Source organism: Sorex araneus, chromosome 6 (genome assembly GCF_027595985.1).
Source record: "Sorex araneus isolate mSorAra2 chromosome 6, mSorAra2.pri, whole genome shotgun sequence".
NCBI lineage: Eukaryota > Metazoa > Chordata > Mammalia > Eulipotyphla > Soricidae > Sorex > Sorex araneus.
Genome location: NC_073307.1, coordinates 26267539 through 26290795, shown reverse-complemented (window position 1 = coordinate 26290795; position 23257 = coordinate 26267539). Strand labels below are relative to the sequence as shown.

The window sequence follows — 23257 nt, the reverse complement described above, 5'->3', positions numbered from 1 at the left end:
GTGTGTTTGGGGGTGGGGTGGGGGTTGCAGGTTCCTGGGCTCCATCTGGCAGTACTTGGGGGCTGCTCTCAGCTCTGTGCTTGTGAGTTGCTCCCAGTAGTGCTCAGGGGTGATGTGGTGCTGGATGGCTCGCTCTGAGCTAGCTCTCCAGCTCCCAATTTGTTTTTTAACCTCAGTTTTTAGTTAAAAAGTAGATTTGTCTAAGGGACCCAAATACTGCATTCGCCTTGCAAACTGCCAACCCTGTTTCAATTCTGTAGCACTCATATGATCTCCTGAGCACCTCCAGGTATGGCCCCAAACCGCACTCTTTCCCCCAAAAGAGTAGATTAATTTAATAATTTCATTGTTTTTCACTTTCTGGTATTAAAATTAGTGGTTATACACTGTCAGTCAGATGATTCACTGCTTAGGCTTCATGAAGGAGTGACGGTGTGCATGTGATGCAGGGATTGAACTCAGGACCTCACAAATGCCAGGCATGTGTTCCTGCCCTTTGAACTGGCTCCCTGCCTCTAAACTACTATTTAAGTAGGTGTAGCACATACATCAGATAAAGTGCTAATATCTGACATATATAAAGTGCTCACAAAGTTCACAGGGTGATAGAAAACCAATAATCTCATCAAAGAAACAGGAAGAGGCTGAGAACAGACACATCTGTCAAGAGTATTAAGGATAGACAGTTGGTATGTGAAAAAGCGTGGGAGGACAACTTCCCAGACTGAAAAGATGGATAGATGGTGGGAGGGTGTTTGCCTTGCACACAGCCAATGTGGGTTCAATCCTTGGCACCTCTGAGCAATACCAGGAGTGATCCCTGAGCACAGAGCTAGGAGTTTGGCCCAAAAAACAAATGAAAAGAGTGAATAGAAAAATTGTTGGGGCCGGAGAGAGCACAGTGGGTAAGGTGCTTGCCTTGCATGTGACTGACCGATCCCTAGCACCCATAAGGCTCCCAATCTCTGAGTATAGAGCTCTTACTGTGAGCACTGTAAGGGCTTTCCCTTGGCAGAGTTCAAAATCATAATCAGTAGGTCTAGTTTCTCATTAAAAATCACCTAAAGGCAGGGGAGATAACTCAAGGGGCATAGATCACTTACCTAGCATGTGTGAGGCCCTGAGTATATCTTTGGCACTGTATGGCCGTTCAAGTACTGTTTAATGAACCCTGGTCACTTCTTGGTATTTTGGGAGTATTTCTGGTGGTCCCTGAGCACAAAACCTTCAGCTTGTACTCCCAAGCTAAGCATCATTGAGTGAACTCAAGCCCCCCCAAGCTATTAGGGAGGGCCCCTATAGCACTGTAGCACTGTCGTCCCGTTGTTCATCGATTTGCTCGAGCAGGCACCAGTAACGTCTCCACTGTCAGACCTGCTGTTACTGTTCTTGGCATATCGAATATGCCATGGATGACTTGCCAAGTTCTGCCGTGTGGGCGGGACACCCTCGGTTGCTTGCTGGGCTCTCTGAGAGGGACGGAGGATTCCGCAGGGCCCCTGTAAATTTAAAAAACAAATGACTTACAATCTGAAAATCTTTTGCTGTAATAACTTCTGCCATAATTGCAGCTCATATGTGGTGAGAGAGACATATATAGCAACATGATTGATGGTTCTCATATAAGAAGGGTTTAGAGGGGCCCATTTCTTCTTTAAAAGAAGAATTTAAAAGAATTCTTCTTTTAAAATTGTAACCCATCTTTTTTTTTTTCCTTCTTTCTTTCCTTTTTTTTAACTTCACCGACAGTGCTCAGGGCTTAATTCTGTCTCTGCATTCAGGTGTCTCTCCTGGCAGGGCTCAGGGGACCATATGAGATGCCCTCAGTGGAACCTGGCAGGCAAGGCAAGAACCCTACCCTCTGTACTATTGCTCTGGCTAATTTGTGTTCTGTTAAAGATTAAGTTGTTACATCTTCCTGGCCAGTAGTGTGTCATACATTCTCCTTCATGCTGAGTTGGTAATGGACCTTGCTCTTTGGTTCTTTTGACGTGTCTCTCTCACCATAGGTATATGTGGGAGCTTCTTTGATAAGGGTGTTGCAAGGCAGTAATCTTTGCCTCACTTTGTCCCCAGAGTACTGATTAGTTGGTAGCTATAAAATGAAACAATAGGATCATTTTTCAACTTGGCCTTGGAAAATTGAAAGTTTCAAAAAAGCATATTACTGTAGTTAACCCTGTGGAATGTATTGCATGTAATTTATTATTACTTAACTTATAAATTTAAAGCACCATTGGAAAGGATGAGTAAAGATAGGCTTCTAAAATCTCAGGGCTAGGACGAATGTAGATGTTACTGAGACTGCTTGAGAAATTTGATGATCAGTGGGATGATGATGATGATGATGATGATGATGATGATGATAAATTCAAAAGTTTTTAGAAAGTCTTGGAGTAAAAATTAAATTACATTTATCAATGACATTTTTTTTTTAGTTGACTTTGTTCTTCCTCTGGCAAATGAGTAGGTGGAAACAGTATTGCTGATTTGAATGAATCATCTGTGGATTTTGCAATTTATAGTCTTTTCCTCCAGCGATTGGGAAGATAGTTCAGGAGTTAGAGCTCAAGGTTTAGATTGTGAGCCTCCTAATTCACATGTCTTCCCACATCCACAGAGTCAGGTGTGTGACTGGTGACTTCAGCCTTCAGCCTCTTGGCTGTATCACTGGGAATGGCCTCCCATTTTATTTTTTTTAAAGAAAATTTATTAATAGTAACACTTGTGGGTTTATAAAGTACAGTGGATAGGTTGCTTGCCTTGCTTGCAGCTCAGGGGACCATATGGGATGCTGGGAATCGAACCCAGGTCGGCCGCGTGCAAGGCAAACACCCTACCTGCTGTGCTATCGCCCTGAGTTTCATTTTCAACCTTTTGAGCCATTCTCTCACTCTCTCTTTCTCTCTCCCCCTTCCTCCCTCTTTCCCTCTCTCCCTCATTCCCTCCCTTTCTCTCCTTCCCTCCCTCCCCTCCTCCCCCCTTCTCTCTCCCTCCTACTTTCTCTTCCCCTTCTCCCCCCCCCCCCACACATTATTGCCCCAGTTGTGCTTAGGGTTTACTCTTGGTTTTGCACTCAAGAATCACTCCTGGTGGTGCACAGATGACCACATGTCATGCCAGAGAGAGCCTTAAACCCTGTCCTTTCTCTCTGGCTCTGTAGTTTTCCCTCTCCCCCTCCCACCAACCTTCCCCCCCCCACACACACAAATGCACCTCTCTTTCCTTTTTAACTGAGCTAGATTCCTAGATTGGTCATGTGCAAAGAAAGCACCCTACCTACTGTACTATTGTTTTTGCCGCTTGGTGCTCATTTTATATTTATAATTAAATTAAAAATTGGTAAGAAGCTTGGTAATAGGAGAAAGTTGAAAATGTATTAAGTATGCCTATACATTTAAAAATCATAAACCTGGGAAATGAACAGTTCTAGTAATTTGTTGATTATAATTAAAGTGTTAATTGGGAAAATACTCAGATTTGGTGAAAGACTACTTTTGGTTTTTGTGTGAAGTTCTTAAGTGATGTGTGAAAAAAAATGTTTCCATAGGTTCTGTACCTCCTTCAGTGAATCCACCGCTACTCACCCCTTTTCAACCAGGAGCTCCCCCTGGGCCCCCTCCAGTTGGAGGGCCACCTCCAGTGAGAGCACCCCCTCCAGTTGGAGGGCCACCTCCAGTGAGAGCACCTCCTCCTCCGAAATTATCGCAGAATGCCGTGTCCCAACCCTCGTTTAATTCCGCTCTCAACCCAGAAGGTAAGCATGGCAAGACCCAAATCAAGTCCTAAAGTTTTGACTTAGAGGAGAAGAAGAATAAGTATCTGAATTCTGTGTATCTACTTACTTTTCAAAAAAAATCTGGTTATTTCAATTAGGAATAGCCATCCATTTGGAACTGAGCTTTAAAAAGATCCTAATGTAGGGAGCCTACCATGACGCTTGCCAGAACCATGCTGCTGTACCCCGCACTAGGCTGTTTCACTCGGGGCGCCCTAGAGGGGGTGGGTGAGAGCCCTCCCCACCCTAAGGGACCCAGCCCTGGCAGCTGAAAACCCCCAGAACTCCATGCTCATGGCCACTCTCCACACATTCAGGCCAAGCCTCATCCACGAGTGAACCTATTCCTGGACTGTACGACACTTCATAGGACATACCCTACCCATACTACAAGAGTACCATACCACATTTGATGGGGTTCAAAATAGTAGGCAACCAATCTTAGAGGGAAATATATATAAATATCCCCGTTACTCATCGATTTGTTTGAGCGGGCACCAGTAACGTCTCTCATTGAGAGACTTATTGTTACTGTTTTTGGCATATCCAGTATGCACGGGTAGCTTGCCAGGCTCTGCCTCGAGGGCTCTATACTCTCGGTAGCTTGCCGGACTCTCCAAGAGGGGCGGAGGAATCGACCTCTGGTCGGCAGCGTGAAAGGCGAACGCCCAACCGCTGTGCTATCGCTCCAGCCCTATATTTTACAAATACATATATAAAAGCAAACAAGGCTCAACCTTTAACAACACGTTAGTGATCTTTTACAGAAGGCCTTAATGGCCCCTTCATGAAATACAAGTGTGAAATCTTCACACTTTTTCCTCTAAGGATACTTTTTTAGTAGCATTTTCAGCGGTTTTTCATAACAAGCAACACAAAATATATTATTTTGGTTCTGCTTTGGGACAGAGTTCAGGATGGAAACATCCGAAATATGGTGATGGGAAGGTATAATGGTAGTGGGATTGGTGTTTGAATATTAAATGTAATCAAATATTGTGAACTACTTAATAAAACAAAAAATTTTTTTAAAAAGTTCGTAGTGGTGGGGCGAGAGAAGTAGTTACAGAGGTTAAGACGTTTGCCTTGAATGCTGTTGATCTTGGCATCAAATATGATTCCCTGAGCATCACCCCCAAAGTTCTCAATGAATTCTAGTAAGCCTGTTTTGGACTGGGTACCAGAACTTGGGCCTCACTACTCCTATTGTCTTAGTTACCATAGAGATTTAAAAATCATGAATGGGGTCTAGAGAGATAGTATGGCAGGCAGAACCCTTGCATTGATGTGACTGATGTGGGTTCAGTCCCTGACACCCCATATGGTCCCCTGAGCACAGAGCCAAAAGTGTGCCCTGAGCACTGCTGGGTGTGGCCCCCAAACTAACAAATCATCAGTGGGGCCTGAGGAGGTGATTCAGTGGTAAAGTTTGTGCCTTGAATGAGACCTGAGTGCAATTCCTGCCACTACAGAAAAAGAAAAATAATAAGATCCAGAGAGAGCTCAGGGGCTGGGCTGCTTGCATTGCATGCTGGAAAATTGGGTTTGATCTCTGGCACTGCATTTTCCTTCAAGCTCCATTGAGAATGACCCATGCTAGGGGCAGGAGCAATAGTGTAGCAGGGAGAGCATTTGCCTTGCATGTGGCCGACCCAGGTTTAATTCCTGGCCTCCAAGCACTGCCAGGAGTTATTCCTGAGTGCTGAGTCAGCAGTATTGCCTGAGCATCTCTGGGTGTGACCCTAAAAGCCGAGAGAGAGAGAGAGAGAGAGAGAGAGAGAGAGAGAGAGAGAGAGAGAGAGAGAGAGAGAGAGAGAGAGAAGAAGGAGGGAGAGTGAGGGAGGGGGAGAGAGAGAGAGAGAGAGAGAGAAGAAGGAGGGAGAGAGGGGAAGGGAGGGAGGGAGAGTGAGGGAGAGAGGGAGAGAGAGAGAGAGAGAGAATGAGAGAGAGAGAGAGAGAGAGAGAGAGAGAGAATATGATCCATGCACACAAAACTAGGGGAGCCCTTGAGCACCTGCTGCCAGGTGTGACCCAAAACCGGACCAAATAAATCATGAATGTGAATGGACTTTACACCATGAATCATGAATGGACTGTGGCTCAGTATACAAGTATCTTCTTCTTCTTGTTTTGATGTTTGGGGGCCACACCCAGCAGTGCTCTAGGTTTACTCCTGACTCAACACTCTGGGATCACTCTTGGTGGTGCTCGGGGAAACATCGTGTACCAGGGGTTGAACCCTGGTTGACTACATGCATGACAAGCACCTGCTCAGTGTACTGTTGCTCTGGTCCCTAGCGTGGGTCATTCTCGTGGAGCTTGAAGGGTAATTCAGTGCCCCAGTATACAGATACCTTGAGGTCTTTGTACATGAGAAAAATTTTATTGTGCTGGGAAGACAGTACAGGAGTATTTGATTTTGCTACTTGATTCCGAGCACTGCATACAGCACACTGAGCATTTCCAGAAGTGGTCCCTGAGTGTAGAGCCAGAAGTAAGCCTTGAGCATTGCCACGTGTCACTCAGAAAAAAATAAAAAACAACTTGAATTATTTAAAAAAATCTGGGTTTTGGACCACACTGGTGGTGCTTGTGGGCAATTCCCTGGTCTGGTGCTCAGAAATTGTTTTAGGCAGTGGGGCTGGAGCGATAGCACAGCGGGTGGGGCGTTTGAGTTCGATCCCCGGCATCCCATATGGTCCCCCAAGCACTGCCAGGAGTAATTCCTGAGTGCAAAGCCAGGAGTAACCCCTGAGCATTGCTGGGTGTGACCCAAAAAGAAAAAAAAAAAAAAGAAAGAAATTGTTTTAGGCAGAACTGGGGGTGATACTGGGGTCTAACCCGGACCTCACATATGCAAAGCATGTACTTGAATCTGTTTGCCTATCTCCCCAGCCCTTTTTTTTTTTTCCTTTTTGGGTCACACCCAGTGATGCACAGGGTTTACTCCTGGTTTTTCCTGGCTTTACACTCAGGAATCACCCTTGGTGGTGCTCAGGAGACCATATGGGGTGCTGGGAATTGAACCCAGGTCGGCCGTGTGCAAGGCAAACGCCCTACCCGCTGTGCTATCGCTCCAGCCCCTCCCCAGCCCGTTTTTAAAATGTAAAATTTACTTCAGCATTTGACGATTTCCTGCTTTCTGAACTATTTATTTGAAAAGTTAAACTGTAGATACTAGCTCAACTCTTACAGAAATTGTACTGATAATTCAAATTTAACTGTTTTAATAAACTCTTTTTTAGGTATCGCATCAAATACCAATAATGGATCTATGGTGGCTCACAATAGTTATGATGAAATTGAAGGCGGTGGATTCATGGGTGAGATGCAATAAAATAATTATTTACAAAAACTTGTTTTTTTTAATAAAACAAATAAAATTATTTACTAACTTTGGTTTTGGGGCCACACCAAATAGTGCTCAGGGCTTACTCCAGGCTCTGCACTCAGAGATCACTCCTGGTAGGTTATCGAGACCATATGGATTGCTGGGGATTGAACCTGGGTTGTAAGCAAGCGCCCTACCTGCTGTACTATCTCTCTGGTCCTGAGGCAAAAATGTTTTATGAAAGAAATTTACTCAGAGAAATAGGAGAGAAGGTGAGAGATATGTGTTCTCTCCAGAGTGTAAAGAACCTGCAATAAAAGATTTAAAATAAAATGAAAAATGCTCACTGTAGAAAACAAAGAAAATTTTCTAATCATGTTATGAAGTAATACTTGCTATTAGCATTTTGATCTCTGTACATCTAGATGTTTGTTTTTTTTTTGCAGTGCTGGGAATAGTACCCAGGGCCTCACACATGCAAGGGAAATGCTCAAATGCTGAGCTACATTCTTGCCCCTTGCTTTTAGAGTTTTTGTTATTCTTTCTCCCCTTCAAAATTGGGATCATCAGCTTTATTTTTATTATGTATGACAGTAAAATATAATTTATATCTATTTAAGTTAATTTAACCAGATGAACAGTGGAGTTGTTTCAAATTAGAATTTTAGTCTGAAGACAAAGTTTAGTACATGATTTGAAGGTAAATGAATTGTATCAAACTTAGTTTTTTTTAAATAAATTTTTTAATTGTTTTTTTATTTTTTGGGTCAGAGAGGGTTATGACACTTGCTTTGTCCAGTTTGGTCCCTAGCAAAGCACTGCCGAGAATGACCCCTAAGCAAAGAACCAGAAGTAAATCCTACCACTACTGGGTGTTACCCAAGCCCGCCCAGAATAATAAAAATTGAAAAGAAATTTAGGTTACATGGTTACAGTATGCTTTTGTATGTGTAAATACATGGTTAATATTTATGGTTTTTGTCGACAAAGTTCATTGCACTTCCACCACCACCATCAAGCTTATTTTTATGTGTTTCAGTTGTAATTTGCATGAACTAGATTTTAATCACATAGCTATTATGAGAGCTTGTCTTTCACAGATTTGATAGTTTTAAATCACCCATGGATTTGGTAGTTAAAATCCCTGCAATTTAATGAATCTGTATGTTTATTTAAAGTATTTTGGAGTATAAAATAGAACTTAAAAGTTACCTTGTCTTTAGCAACACCGCAGGTTACTAATAAGAATCCCACAATGAGCCGAAATGTTGGATATTCATATCCCTCCTTACCGCCTGGTTATCAGAACACAGCTGGAATGCCACCCTCTTCCTTGAGCTATCCAAGTGGGCCACAGCCCTTTTCTCAGGTAACTTGTTTTATTTTGGTTTTGTATAATTATTTTGCCACCCATCGTGGTGCTCGGGGCTACTTCTGTTGTTGCTCAGGGGACTGTTCAGTGCCAACCCAGGCCTCCCAGATTTTGGAGTGGGGGTCGGGGTTGGGGTGGGGGGGTCATTTGGACCACACCTGCCAGTGCTCAGGGGCAGCTGGCTCTATGCCCGGAGGTTGTTCTTGGAGGTGGTCTAGGAACCGAGCAGTGCTGGGAAATCTTAACTGGGGTTAGCTATAGGCTAAGCAACTTCTTTAATCCCTCTTCTGTCTTTGTGGCCTTAAACTTTGTGGGTTTTTTTTTTTTAATATTTTTTGCATTTTGGCTTAAATTGTATATATGGAAGAATTTTTGTTGAGTTTTGTTTTTTGTTTTGGACCACATCTGGCAGGGCTCAGAGGGCTGCTTCTGACTGCTGGGGGGTGGCTGTTTTTGGCAATGCTGGACGACCATGTACTTCTGGGGATCAAACCCAGGCCTGCAGTATGCAAAGGTGCAGTCAGCCTATGCATGAAAAATTTTAAGAAGCTATATTGAATGCCCCTCCCCTCAGTTTTATTGAGAATAATTGACATGTGTCACTGTAGAGGTTTAAGAAGTACAGCATGATGCTTTGACTTACATATATTTAAAAATGTTTACTACATTGCTTGAACTACATTTCAAGCACTTTACCTGCTATACTGTTGGTCTTTCAGATCCCTAAATGACTATATTATAAAATCTATTTACATTGAAATTATATATCTTTAGACTCCCTTAGGTGCTAATCATTTAACTGCAAGCATGAGTGGATTAAGTCTTCATCCAGAGGGTCTAAGAGTTGTCAATCTTCTTCAAGAAAGAAACATGCTTCCATCAACACCTTTGAAGCCTCCAGTTCCAAATTTGCATGAAGATATCCAGAAACTTAACTGTAGCCCAGAGTAAGGCTTCAAAGACCATTTTTAATTAAACATTAAATGTTTTACTTTTTCTAAAAGTTTTCTAGATTTTTTTGAGCTCATTTGTAATAAACAAGATGTAAAAAGGTGATAATTTATGTAAGTAGCTCTGTATGTAAAAAATAGCATTATTAATTGCTTACTGGAAGTTTAAATGTTCTAAGTCAGAAAACAGTGTTGAAGTCTCTAATTGATTGCTGTTCTTATCAGTTCTAATGTGACTATGATATTCATTATCATTATCATTACGGTGGCTATTATTCTTCCAGATCCAAAGTGCCAGGCTTTAGTTATTTGTATTTGTTCTAATGTAAAAATTTTTTTATGATAAGTGTTATACTTTCTCTCAAAAAATTCACCTTAATTTTAAATGTATGTGCTAAAGACTTCCTGATAAAATAATTTTTTCCCCCTACTTTCACATCAGATGGGTAATTGTGCCAAATGCATAACAAGATTTAAGGGAGGCACATGTCACACAAACATCATGCTAATGGATTGGAAAAGGATCCCACAAATTGAATTTTTAGGTAGTCTTTAAAATCTTTAGCAAAACTCTTCAGTAATAAAATTGCTTTGCACCTGCAATTTGTAATCCTTTGTAATACACATTTTGGTAAAGAAAATAGTCCAGACTTTTATTTGTTAGTTTATTTTCCTTATCAGTGTAGCTCAATTTCCTAGCTTGAACAATACTGAATTTTCCCTCACTCCCCGGGGTGTGGCAGTGGAGCAGCCCAGCGGGGTGGTAGTCGCCTTGGGTGCAGCTGGGACTTGCTCTGTGTCTGTTAGGTTAGAGATGGTAGATTTCCAAGGTACTGCTGAGAAGAGCATATGACCAAAAAGAGTCATATGACACTACAAGGTTATAACTATATTCAAAGGATTAGATTTATGTATTGAGCTGGATACATTTTATTTATTTTATTTATTTTTTATTTTTTAAGTTTTATTGAATCACCGTGAGATAGTTACAAGCTTCCATGTTTGGGTTACAATCACACAATGATCAAACACCCATCCCTCCACCAGTGCACATTCCCCACCACCAGTATCTCCGGTATATTCCACCCTCCCCCTACCTCTATGGCAGACAATATTCCCCATACTTTCTCTCTACTTTTGGGCATTATGGCTTGCAACACAGACACTGAGAGGTCATCATGTTTGGTCCATTATCTACTCTTGGCACACATCTCCCATCCCGACTGATTCCTCCAGAGCTGGATACATTTTAAAAGGTGCTTATCAAAATAACTCATTTGTCATCTGATTGAATGTTAAGATGTATCTTTTAAATCTTTATTTTTGTCAGAAAATAATCGTAGGAACAACTGACCTGTGATTTCTGCTTTGCTGTAGGTTATTTCGATGCACACTGACTGGCATTCCTCAGACTCAGGCCTTACTGAATAAAGCCAAACTTCCTTTGGGACTTCTACTTCATCCTTTTAAAGACCTCGTGGTATGTTTCTCTAGTGAAAGCAACTACAAAAAATTGTCTTGAGGAACTTTCTATAGTAGTACGAGAACCACATAAAATTTATTTGGGGGGCTGGAGCGATAGCACAGCGGGTAGGGCGTTTGCCTTGCACACAACCGACCCAAGTTCAATTCCCAGCATCCCATATGGTCCCCTGAGCACCGCCAGGAGTGATTCCTGAGTGCAGAGCTAGGAGTAACCCCTGAGCATCGCCAGGTGTGACCCCCCAAAAAAAAATTTGTGCTCATAAAGTTGATTTGGGGAGCTGGAGCGATAGCACAGCAGGCAGGATATTTGCCTTACACACGGCTGACCCGGGTTCAATTCCCAGCATCCCATATGGTCCCCCGAGCACCACCAGAAGTAATTCCTGAGCACAGAGCCAGGAGTAACCCCAGTGCCAAGAATGACCCCTAAGCTGTACTAAATCACTCTGGCACCCATGTGATTTACTTTATTATTTTTTTAATTAAATGTTTGCTTTTTAATTTGTGTTGAGGATCAGACACTGGTCCTCACACAAGTAAAGCAAGTGCTGTGCTGCTCAGCTCTGGCCTGGTCCCTGTCCTTTCGTCTAAGAGAACTTAGTTGTCCTCTTAATGTAACATCAAGAAATTTTCTGATTTCACTGGTTTACTATTTTAGACTATTTGGTTGTTTTGCCACTCATTAAAATTGTGCATCATGAATTTATGGTGGTTTTCTGGTGTAAATGTTTGAGAAAATAAATACTTTTGAGTTGTTAGTTTCGGGTAGTTCCATGGTCAGGGGTTTCCAGGGCCATCCCTGGTGGTGTGACAGGGTGGGGGCACGGGTAAGGAGGAAAGGCCGTATGTTTGGTGCTAGGGGTAGAACCCTGGTCCAGGCACATGCAAGGCATGTGCTCTATCACTTGAATAGAGTCCCTAACCCCTAAATAAATACTATGTTAAAGACAAAATTTTTTGACTTGACTCCTGGCAAAATCAATGGGGGTTAAAAATCAGTACATTTCAGGGCTGGGGATAAATCTCAGTGGCAGGGCACGGCACATGCTTGGCATATGTGAGGCCCTGGATTTTCTTTTTTTTAATTGCTAAATTTCAGGTAATCTTTCTGTGGCAGTTTGGATACTTCTTCCTACCCTAAATTTACCTCAACAAAATTAATACCTCAATAATTATTTGAAAGGTATTGATTAATACTTGACCTTTAGACATGATGGTCACTGCCTTTAAAAAATTAGTTCTGTTTTTTCAGCAACTGCCTGTGGTTACCTCCAGCACAATCGTGAGATGCCGTTCCTGCAGGACTTACATCAACCCTTTTGTCAGCTTTCTTGATCAAAGGAGATGGAAGTGTAACTTATGTTACCGAATCAATGATGGTATGCTGCTCTTTGTAACATTTTAAAACTTCTACTTGCATTCTAGTGAGATAAGATAATACAAATTGTGAAGTTGTTAAAAAAAAAAGTCTTATTTACTTACACTCAGAACTAACTTCTATTTATTTTTTATGTGTCCTTATATATGAATTATATACTTTTGTTTTGGGACCATTTGGTGTTTGGGACTTGCTCCTTACAGTGCTTGGGGGAGGACCGTGTGGCACTGGAAATCAAACCTGGGTCTGGATCTCACACATGCAAAGCATATGTGCCTCCAGCCCTTTGAACCATCTTCCCAGTCATCATTCAAAACTCTTTTTTGTTGTTGTTTTTTGGGGCCACACCTGTTGGTGTTTAGGGCTTACTTCTGACTCTCAGTCAGGGATCACTCTTGGCTGGTTTCGGGGACCATCTGGGCTGCCAGGAATCAAACCCAGGTTGGCTGCATGCAAGGCAAGCACCCTATCCTTTGCACTGTTGCTCCATCCCCTAATCAAGCACTTCAAGCAGAAGATATTAACAGTACTTTGGTGCTGCTTTTTTATATTTATCACAGTGGATATACTATAAATGGCATGCCTATGACAATATTTGAAATTTTATATATACATATATATATACATATACATATACATATACATATAGTTATATATGATGTATAAAAAATAATGGGTTTTGGTCCATACCTGGCGGTGCTGGGGTCTGGGGAACTACTTTGGCTCTGTGCTTGGGGACCATTTGGTGCCACTTTCTAATTGGTTGCATGCAAAGCAAGCACCTTTACTCCTCCGGTACTGAGGAAAAAAAATACTTCCTCTTTTTTTTTTTTGGTACTGTTCCTTTTGAGTAAAAAAATTTCTATAGAATAGCTGCTGTTAGCTTCATTCATTGCTGTGGGGAGGGAGGTAGGCAGTGCTGAAAGTACTGCAGTACTGAAAGTGCGGTAGAGAGTGCTGAAAGTAGGTATGTTAGGTAACAGTACTTTCTTAGGAATTGAGATATATGTATATTTTATTTGCTTTTTGGGTCACACCTGGCGATGCACAGGGGTTACTCCTGGCTCTGCACTCAGGAATTACTCCTTGTAGTGCTTGGGAGACCATATGGGATGCTGGGAATCGAACCCGGGTCGGCCGCGTGCAAGGCAAATGCCCTACCCACTGTGCTATCGCTCCAGCACCTTGAGATCTTTTTTTAGTAGTTATATTTCTGTTCATATTCTAGACGTACCATCTAACACTAGCATTCTGTTTGGGTTAGAGAAACAAAAGGATATGGCAGTATCCTAACAAAAAATTAAATCAGGCCGGAGCGATAGTACAGTGGGTAGGGTGTTTGCCTTGTATGTTGCTGACTTGGGTTCAATCCTGGCATCCCATATGGTCCCTCCATGCACCGCCGGGAGTAATTCCTGAGTCCAGGGCTAGGAGTAACCTTGAGCATCACTGTGTGTGACCCAAAAAGCCCCCCCCCAAAAAAAAGTCATTGTTTGGAAGGAAATATTAAACTACAGAAAAAGAAATGTAAGCAGTTTTTTGAAAGACATTTTTGTTATGTATATTTGTTAGAGCAAAGTGAGCGTAGGGTAAGAGCATTCTTTTTCTCTAGTTCAGAAAATATAGGCATAAGTTTTACTTTAATTTTCAGTTTTTGGGCCCCACGAGGCACTGCTTAGGGCTTACTTCTGGCTCTGTGTCACTTCTGGTGGGGCTCAGGGCACTATATGGGGTGCTGGAGATCAAATCTGTCCTACCCTCTGTACTATCTCCAGCCCTATCGATTTTAAATATTTCAAAAAGATGACATGAACTTTAGTTTATTAAATAAAATTGTAATAAAGCTGGTCTTTTTCATATGCAGATCAGACTGCATATGAAATATGGCTTACCTGTTGATTTTTGGGTCACACCTGGCGGTGCTCAGGGGACCATATGGGAATAGAACATGGGTCAGCCGTGTGCAAGGCAAAACGCCTTACCTGCTGTGCTATAGCTCCAGCCCCTCTACTATACCTTTTTGCCTCTCCAGGATATATTCCCAGCAGTGGTATTGCTGGGACAAATGGGAGCTCACTTTCTAATTTTCTGAGAATCGTCCATGTTGTTTTCCAAATGGGCCGAACCAGTCAGCATTCCTACCAGCACTGAAGGAGAGTCCCTTTCTCCCCACATCCGTGCCAACACCGGTTGCTTTTGTTCTTTTGGATGGGGGCCGATGCTAGGGTTTGAACCGGGTCAGCTGTGTGCAAGTCAAATGCCCTACCTGCTGTACTATCACTCCAGCTCCTGGCTTACCTTTTAATAAATGTAGGGTAGAGGTGGCACATATATGCAGGGTTTTGTTTGTTTTCATTTGTGGGGAGGGGGAGATGGGTTTCATCTGACATTACTAAGAGGCTACTCCTGGCATTGTGCTTGGTGATTGTTCTCAGCAGTGCTCAGGGACCATGAAATACGAAGGATCGAACCATGTCTTCTGCCTTTGAGCTTATCTTGGCAGTCTTCAAGAATTTTGAATTCCCAAATAATACTGGGAAGACAGGTGCATTGATCTGGATAATTCAGAAAATACTCAGCACTGGTATATTAAAGTGGTAAAACAACTGTTCTCCTACAGAAGTCTCCTTAAGTAGTGAAATTTGCAAATTCATGTATCTTTAATCTGTGAAAAAATGTTTTACCTTGATCATTTTAGGTACAGCTAGTCTTTCATATCTGAGATAGTTGCTGTACCATTGTGAACTTTAAATACAGTGTTTTTGTATTTAAACTAAAAAAAGTATGTAAACTAAAAAAATGTTTAGTTTTGCCTTTAAGAAAATAATTGATGGGGCCAAAGAGTTAAGGGGTTAACAGGCTTTGCCTTTCATGTAGCTGCTCTGTTCATTCCCTGTACTTCTTGGTTCCTAAACACTATCACGAGTAGTCCTGAGCACCACTGGGTGTGGCTTGACCCTCCCGCTCACTGGTAAAATAATGGGCATCTAATATGTGATTTTAAGTAATTTTTTTTGTTTTTGGGTTGCATGCTGCAGTTCTCAGGGCTTACTCCTGGCATACCCTCAGAGATCACTCCTAACAGGGCACAAGGGACCCTTAGGGTGCTAGGATTGAACCCGGTTGGCTGCACACAAGGCAAGTGCCTTTCCCAACGTACTATCTTTCTGACCATGTTTTTTAATGATTTTTTAAAGCAGTTTTTGCAAGAATTAAGACATAGGATATTAATAGGAAAAGAAAAGCTGCAGTGATTGTAGTTATAAAAGCAATCCATGCTTAGTGACATTCCATATGTAGGGAAATTGGACACAAATTAACTGTATTCATGCCTTAATATTTTATCTTGGGCCAGAGAGCTCGTACATCAGTAAGGTGCTTGCTTTTCGTACATCTGACCCAGATTTGATTTCCAGCACTGCATAGGGCTCCCCAAGCCCTTTCAGAAATGATTCCTGAGTATAGAGCCAGGGGTAAGCCCTGAGCAAGCTGGGTGTGGCCTAACCTGCCCGCTCCCCTCCCCACCAAATGTCATCTGTATTGAATTATTTATAAACACCTAATTAAGAAAACATCAGATTTCAATCTATTATATTTAATCCTTTCAGTTTTATCATTATATGTTGTTAACTTACATAGTTCCTGAAGAGTTCATGTACAACCCTTTGACCAGAGTCTATGGAGAACCTCATAAAAGACCGGAAGTTCAGAATGCTACTATTGAGTTTATGGCTCCTTCAGAATACATGGTAAGCTCTTATATATACATGAATCTCTGTATTTATAATTAAAAAGAATTTGGGGTTTGGGGCCATACTGGCTGTGTTGGGGCTTACTCCTGCCCTGGGAATACTGCTGACTGGGCTTAGGGGACCATTTGCAGTGCTGGGGATCAAACCTGCATTGGTTAGGTGCGAGGCAAGTACCTTACATGATGTACTATCTCTCTGGCTCCTAAGCTTATATTTTTTCATTAAACATTTTATAATACTGGGTTTTAAATAAAAATAATTTATCATCTTTCAATAAAAATTGTGGGGTTGTTTTTGAGGGGGGGGAGTTTCGCAGTTGGCGGTACCCAGGGCTTATATCTATCTCTGCACTCAGGGATCACTCCTGGTAGGATTTGGGGAACTGTACAGGGTACTGGAAATTAAACCCAGGTCAATTGTATGCAAGGGAAACACCTTTCCTGCTGTACATTCTCTCCAGCTCCTCAATTTTGGGGGTTTTAACAAATTTATAGAGGCTGGAGACAGTACAACAGATAGGGCACTTGCCTTGTACATGGCAATCTGGGTTTGATTTCTGCATCCCAATTGGTGCCCCAAGCCCTGCCTGGTGTGATCCTTGCGTGTAGGGCTAGGAGTAAGCCCTGACTACCGTGGGTATGACCCCAAACCAAACAAACAAAAATATATATGTAAATTAAAATATAAATATATGTAAATATATATATTTTTTATTATGGAGATTACAGAGAGATATTATAGTGGGTAGGTCGCTTGCCTTGTACACAGCCAACCTGGCTTCTATCTCTAGCATCCCATATGGTCTCCCAGACACCACCAGGAGTGATCCCTTAGTGTAGAGTCGAGAGTAAGCCTTGAACACTGCTTGGTATGGATTAAACCCAAAAATTAATAAAAAAAATTCAAGTATATGCAAAACTTAATCCCCCCCCACGTAATGTTTCTTATAGCACTTTTCCAGAAGTTTGTGACATATTGAAATGATCCTTCCTTCCTTCCTTCCTTCCTTCCTTCCTTCCTTCCTTCCTTCCTTCCTTCCTTCCTTCCTTCCTTCCTTCCTTCCTTCCTTCCTTCCTTCCTTCCTTCCTTCCTCCTTCCCTCCCTCCCTGCTTTCCTCCCTCCCTCTCTCTCTCCCTCTACTTTCTCCCCTCACCCCCTCTGCTACCCTGTCTCTGTAAGGCACAGGGATATGAACCACATCCCTTTTTAAAAATACTCATTTCTGGGGACCAGACAGATAGCACAATGGGTAAAGCTTGCCTTGTGTGTAGCTGACCCAAGTTTGAACCCTGACATCCCATATGGTTCCCTAAGCACCACCAGGAGTCATTCCTGAGTGCAGGGCCAGGAGTAACTCCTGTGTATCTTTAAGTGTGCCCTCCCACCCCTCTCCTCTCAAAAAAGAGCTTCCTTATGTCGCTTCACTTTTTTCTGTTACACATGATGCCATTATGTGCATCCTCTTTGTATATAACTAAATTTTTTATCAACTCTCTGAAGTAAGCTGGAGAAATATGGCTAATTCTATTTTGTAATAAATAGTAGAGCTTACATAAATTTTCAGTTCATTTAATTTGATTGTTCTTTCATTGTGCCGTAATTCTTGTGAAGATTTGTCTTAGCATCGATGCTTAATATTTATTTTAATATGACTCTTTTTTTGCTGGTTGGTCTTTTTATTTGAGGTTATATCCAGCTGTGTTCATGGGTTATTCCTGGCTTTGTGCTCAGGTTTTATACCTGGTGAGCTCAGGGTTACTGTAAAGGGTGTCAGGGATTGAACCCGAAGTTGGCCACATCTAGGCAAGCCTTACCCACTGTACTTCAGTTCGGCCTCTCTGTGTGTCTTTTTGTTAGTTTGGTTTTGGTAATTTGGGGTCACCTCTTGCTATTCCTGGCTCTGTATTTGGGGCTTGTTCTTAGCAGGGCTCAGAGGACCTTGTGCTGGTTGAACCCAGAACCATGTGGATCAAACCCAGGGCATGCAAAGCATGTCCTTTATCCGTTTGAGCTGTTTCTCTGGCCTGTTGTATTTTCTTGATTTATGGGTCACGCCTGGCAGTGCTCCGGGCTTACTCTTGGCTTTGCACTCAGGATCATTCCTGGTGGGGCTTAGAGACCATATAGGGTGCTGGGGATTAAATTCAGGTTACTGCATTGAAGATGATGACTCTATCCACTGTACAGCCCCTCTCTGGCGTATCTAGGGGCCTATTTCCAACTCCTCTCTCACCGGTTTTATTTATTTTTGTCATTTTATTTTACAAAGTTGTTTATGGTGATTTGTTACAGGCATTCAATATTCCAATACCAATCCCACCGTCATTGCTCCCTGTCACCACAGTTATTTCCAGTTTTCCCAACTGCCCTTTAAGTCTGCCTCATTAGTAATATCTGTGCTGTTCTCGTGTACTTTCGTGCTCTAGCTGCGTGATAGATGCTCAGGTTTGGTGTTGGTACTGCTCAGGCCCAGCAGTCTGGGAGCCACAAGGGACAGACCTCTGGGGTACTCAGCGCAACTTGCTGTGCTCGGAATCAGACTCAGGGCCTCAAGAGGGCAGTGCGTGCACTCTGCCCTTGTGGACCATTTCCTTTTCAAACTCACAGATGCCATAGCAGCGCCAGGTGAAGAAATCAAACACCACAAATATTACCTGAAGCCCATCTTCCCAGATTTCCTCCCCTATCCTCTTAGAGAATGTACTTGTGGCAATCACATCCTCACTTTTCTTTTTTAAAATATGCTTCTGAAAGCAGCATTGTATAGTTTTTCTCATGTCCTCTCTAGGAGTTGCAGCCTGTGTTTGACTGCAAGCAGGACCTGACACTTGGTCACAGGCTCACAGGCTTGGCTGTGGTGCTGGCACATATTTGGGCACACTCGACCTGCGGGCTGGTGTGCAGGTTCAGCTCACGGCCTGTAGGCGTGCTCTCCTTGAGCCCATGTTCTTTTTTTTTTTCTATTTTTATATGCTTCTGATATGACTAAATAGTATATCCCTAAATATTTATTATAAACTCCACTTTGCCTGTGAACAGTCATTTCTCTTTTGCTGCATGTGAGCATAGCAAATGATCATTTTCGGCTCAGTCCCATATAATATTTATTAAATGAGATTCTTTTCTTTTGTCAGTTGAGACCACCTCAGCCTCCAGTTTACCTCTTCGTATTTGATGTGTCCCATAATGCAGTTGAAACTGGATACCTGAATTCAGTTTGCCAGAGTTTGTTGAACAATCTGGATTTGTAAGTATCTTTATTCAGCAAAAAAAGTTAAATTAAGAAAGTTGTATAAAAAACAAAATCAGAATACCTATTAGAAACACATTGGCAAATATTTCACACTATTTTAGCAGCTTATTAATTAATCAATTAAAAACAGGGGAAGGTGTTGGGGGAGGCATATTAGGGACATTCATGGTGAAAAATGTACACTGGTGGAGAGGTAGGTGTTCAACCATTGTAAGATTGAAACTCAAACATGAAAGTTATGTAAATGATTTATTTAAAAAAATTAAAAAAGCAACAAAAACCTAAAAAAAAAGTTGTATAATTCTGTTTTAAAAATCCAGTTAAGTTAGTTAACTTTAGGCCTTGCTTTTGGGGACCCCTATTCCTCAACTTCATCCTTTTCAACACTCAGCTAGTTAGACTTTATTTAATCACATACAGGCTCACATTCCCTCCTGCTCTTCATAACGCATATCTTAGCTACTATATCTTTTTATATCTACTTGGGCTTCTTTCTTTATTTTGTTTTTGGGGCCACACCAAGTGCTCAGGGTTTATTCCTGGCTCTGTGCTCAGGGGAACATTTGGGATGCTGGGGATAAAATCTGGGTTGGCCATGTGCCAGGGAGGTGCTCTACCTGCTGTGCCATCCCCGAGTACAGCAGGGTGGCTCCCAAAAAAAAACTAACCAAAGATAAAAATAACTGTACTTGAGATGATATTTAGTGTCATATTGGTGTCATCAGAAGCTAATGTGTCCTTCCTTATAGTCTAATGAAGTGTGTATTGTACATTGTACTTTGTAGAGGAACGTAGAGGGGCCAGATCGTCAGAATGCATCACTTCTCTTTGGTGTGTGCAGTACCCTTTTCTTTCAAGACTTTTATTTAGTTTTTGGTTTGGGGGGGCCACACTCAGCATTGCTCAGGTTCAAGGCTACTGCTGGCTCTGTGCTCAGGGGTCACTCCTGACGGTGCCTAAAGTATTGTATACAGTGCTATGAATTGAACTGAAGTTAGTTGTGTGCAAGCAAGTGCTTAACAATGTACTATTTCCGAGCCTCTTGCTAACATCTTAAAATTCTTTCTTGATTTTTTTCTTTTACGGACCACCCCCAGTGGTACTCAAATGGACCAGGGGCCACTCCTTGCAATGCTTAGCCTGTTCATTTTTGGCCTGATGTTTCAAAGCTTATGTTTAGTACTTTTGAGCTGTGATGCTTAGACCTAGTGCTTCCTGGAGGCCTTCAGGATTACTCCCAGCAGGAGGTGCTCAGGGGTGTGTGAGTGCTAAGGACTTTTCACGTGGGAATAGGGCCTAAGGCCTTGTGGGTGCAAGGCTGGTGTCAGCCCTTTAAGCTGTCTTCTGTTCCAGTGTTTGTTCTTGTTCCAGGCAGGACAGCACCCAGTGGTGTCAGTGGTGCTCTTGGCACTACTTGGGGGACCATACAGTCCTGGGATCATGCCAGGACCTCTCACATGTAACTTCCCACATGCAAAGCATGTGCTCCATCTTTCTGAGCCGTCTCCCTGACTCCCAGTATTTGTGTTCTTTTTTTTTTTTCTTTTTGGGTCACACCCAGCAATGCTCAGGGGTTACTCCTGGCTCTGCACTCAGGAATTGCCCCTGGTGATGCTCGGAGGACCATATGTAGAAGAATGTAGTGGGGCCAGATAGGAATCGAACCCGGGTCGGCCACATGCAAGGCAAACACCCTACTTGCTGTGCTATCGCTCCAGTCCCATTATTTGTGTTCTTAATGTTATAGGTTATACATGAAAATTGAGAGTCTACTAGTACTATTGCAGTACGATTACTAACATAAATTAGTTTGTCTTTCCCCTTTTTGAAACGGTAAATAACTTGTATTTAATTTCTTTAAAACAGGTTCTTTGGCTTTTATTTATTTATTTTATTGGTTTAGGAGCTACACCCAGCTGTACTCCGGTCTTCCTCCTGGTTCTCTGCCCAGGCAACACTCTTGGCAGGGCACAGGGGACTATACGGGGTTCCAGGGATTGAACTCAGATCGACTGTCACTCCGGCCCTCTCTGAATACATATAGTAACTAAATTGAAAGCAAACAAACATTTTGGTTGGCCTCGCATGCTCATGATGCCCTGGGATCATGCCTGGTGATAGTTGGCCACCTGGGCTGGACCTTTCAATGCTAAGGCTTGAGGGTACACAGCTGGCTGGACCCATTGGTGTGTAGTAACCTCTATAGCCATCCCATTGGATCTTGGGGTGGGGGCTCCAGGCTTACCTGGTGGTGCTAAGTTTGTTTTTTATTTGTGTGTGTGTGTATAATTTTTTTGTTTGTTTGTTTGTTTGGATCACACCTGGCGATGCACAGGGGTTACTCCTGGCTCATGCACTCAGGAATTACTCCTCCTGGCGGTGCTCAGGGGGCCATATGGGACTCTGGGAATCAAATCCGGGTCTGCCGTGTGCAAGACAAACGCCCTACCTGCTGTGCTATTGCTCCAGCCCCTTGTGTATATATTTTTAATGGTTTATGTACTATATTCTAAATGATTTATATAACTTTATATAGGTATAATGAGTCTAGACTGCTGTTTTATTGCTGGGTTTTGTTGGTTGACTTTTACATAGTATTTATGTATATTTGGAGAATTTAATAAAATACTCTTCTGAATTTATTTCAGGCTTCCAGGGAACACTAGGACAAAAATTGGCTTCATAACTTTTGATAGTACAATCCATTTCTACAGTCTTCAGGAGGGTCTTTCTCAACCTCAAATGCTAATAGTTTCTGATATTGAAGGTATGTTATGTTACTTAAAATTACTGAGCTGCCTTAGTAATGTTTAGTTTTAGAAAAATTCAATGTATTAGTAGTGAATGGTATAATTCTACCATATTGAGGAAAATAGTATAAAATGACAAAATAATTGGAATTATAAGAATCTTTCAGTTCCATCCCTTATTCATCTATTTCTATTATATACAGTTTATTATGATATCATTAGCAAGAAATTTTGTTATTAATTATTTTTGTGCAACCTCTTATTTTGCAGCAGATGAAACAACTTATTCAATTTAAAGTGAATTCCGAGGGGCTGGAGTGATAACACAGTGGGTAGGGCGTTTGCCTTGCATGCGGCCGACCTGGGTCCAATTCCCAGCATCCCATATGGTCCCCCGAGCACTGCCAGGAGGAGTAATTCCTGAGTGCATGAGCCAGGAGTAACCCCTGTGCATCGCCAGGTGTGACCCAAAAATAAAAAAATTAAAAAATAAAGTGAGTTCTGAACAGAGCACCAAACAATTAATGTTGAAGGACTCATAAATTTTTTCTTTTTTCCTTTCTCATTTACTTATTACTTATTAATTAATTAATTAATTAATTAATGCTATTTGTTCCAAAACCAGTGATGCTCAGGGCTCTGCATTCAGGAATTATTTCTGGCAGTGCTCAGGAGACTTTATGGCATGTTGGGGATTGAGCCTGGGTCAGCCGCTTGCAAGGCAAATGCCTTATCTGCTGTACTATTTATTTGCTCTGGCCCCTCATTTACTTTTTAGAAAAATAAATATTGAGAACAGACATATAGACAAGTGGGATAGACTAGAGAAGCTAGAAATAAAATCTCAAACATACGGTCACTTAATTTTTTTTGTTCGTTTGATTTTGATACACAGCGGTGCTCAGGGCTTACTCCTGACTCTGCATTCAGGTATTATTCCCGGCAGGCAAAGAGCATCGGGGATGCTCGGGATCAAACCCGCATTGAGTGCATGTATAGTATACCTGTACTATTGCGCCAGCCTGTATTAGAACCTACTATAGAGTGTAGGAGATAGTGGAATTTTTTTAAGTATAGGGATGGACATCTGTTGGTATTATGTACTTCAAACATCTCTAAGTACAACATTTATTTACTCTTTCAGATGTTTTTATACCTATGCCAGAGAACTTACTTGTAAATTTAAATGAGAGTAAAGAGGTAAGTCA

At 42.0% G+C, this 23257-nt stretch overlaps 1 protein-coding gene and 1 pseudogene across 1 annotated transcript in view; one reads left to right on the top strand and one right to left on the bottom strand.

Moving 5' to 3' along the window:
* The window catches only part of SEC24A (SEC24 homolog A, COPII coat complex component), a 67525-nt gene that overhangs the window by 16377 nt on the left and 27891 nt on the right, over positions 1-23257 (top strand). The window contains exons 3-12 of the mRNA XM_055142576.1: positions 3551-3757; positions 7024-7101; positions 8333-8478; positions 9256-9428; positions 10809-10911; positions 12169-12295; positions 15934-16043; positions 19181-19293; positions 21948-22066; positions 23194-23249. Coding sequence (XP_054998551.1) covers positions 3551-3757; positions 7024-7101; positions 8333-8478; positions 9256-9428; positions 10809-10911; positions 12169-12295; positions 15934-16043; positions 19181-19293; positions 21948-22066; positions 23194-23249 — 1232 coding nt within the window. The remainder of the gene's footprint in view (positions 1-3550; positions 3758-7023; positions 7102-8332; positions 8479-9255; positions 9429-10808; positions 10912-12168; positions 12296-15933; positions 16044-19180; positions 19294-21947; positions 22067-23193; positions 23250-23257) is intronic.
* On the bottom strand, positions 9868-9956 carry LOC129406386 (small nucleolar RNA U13; annotated as a pseudogene).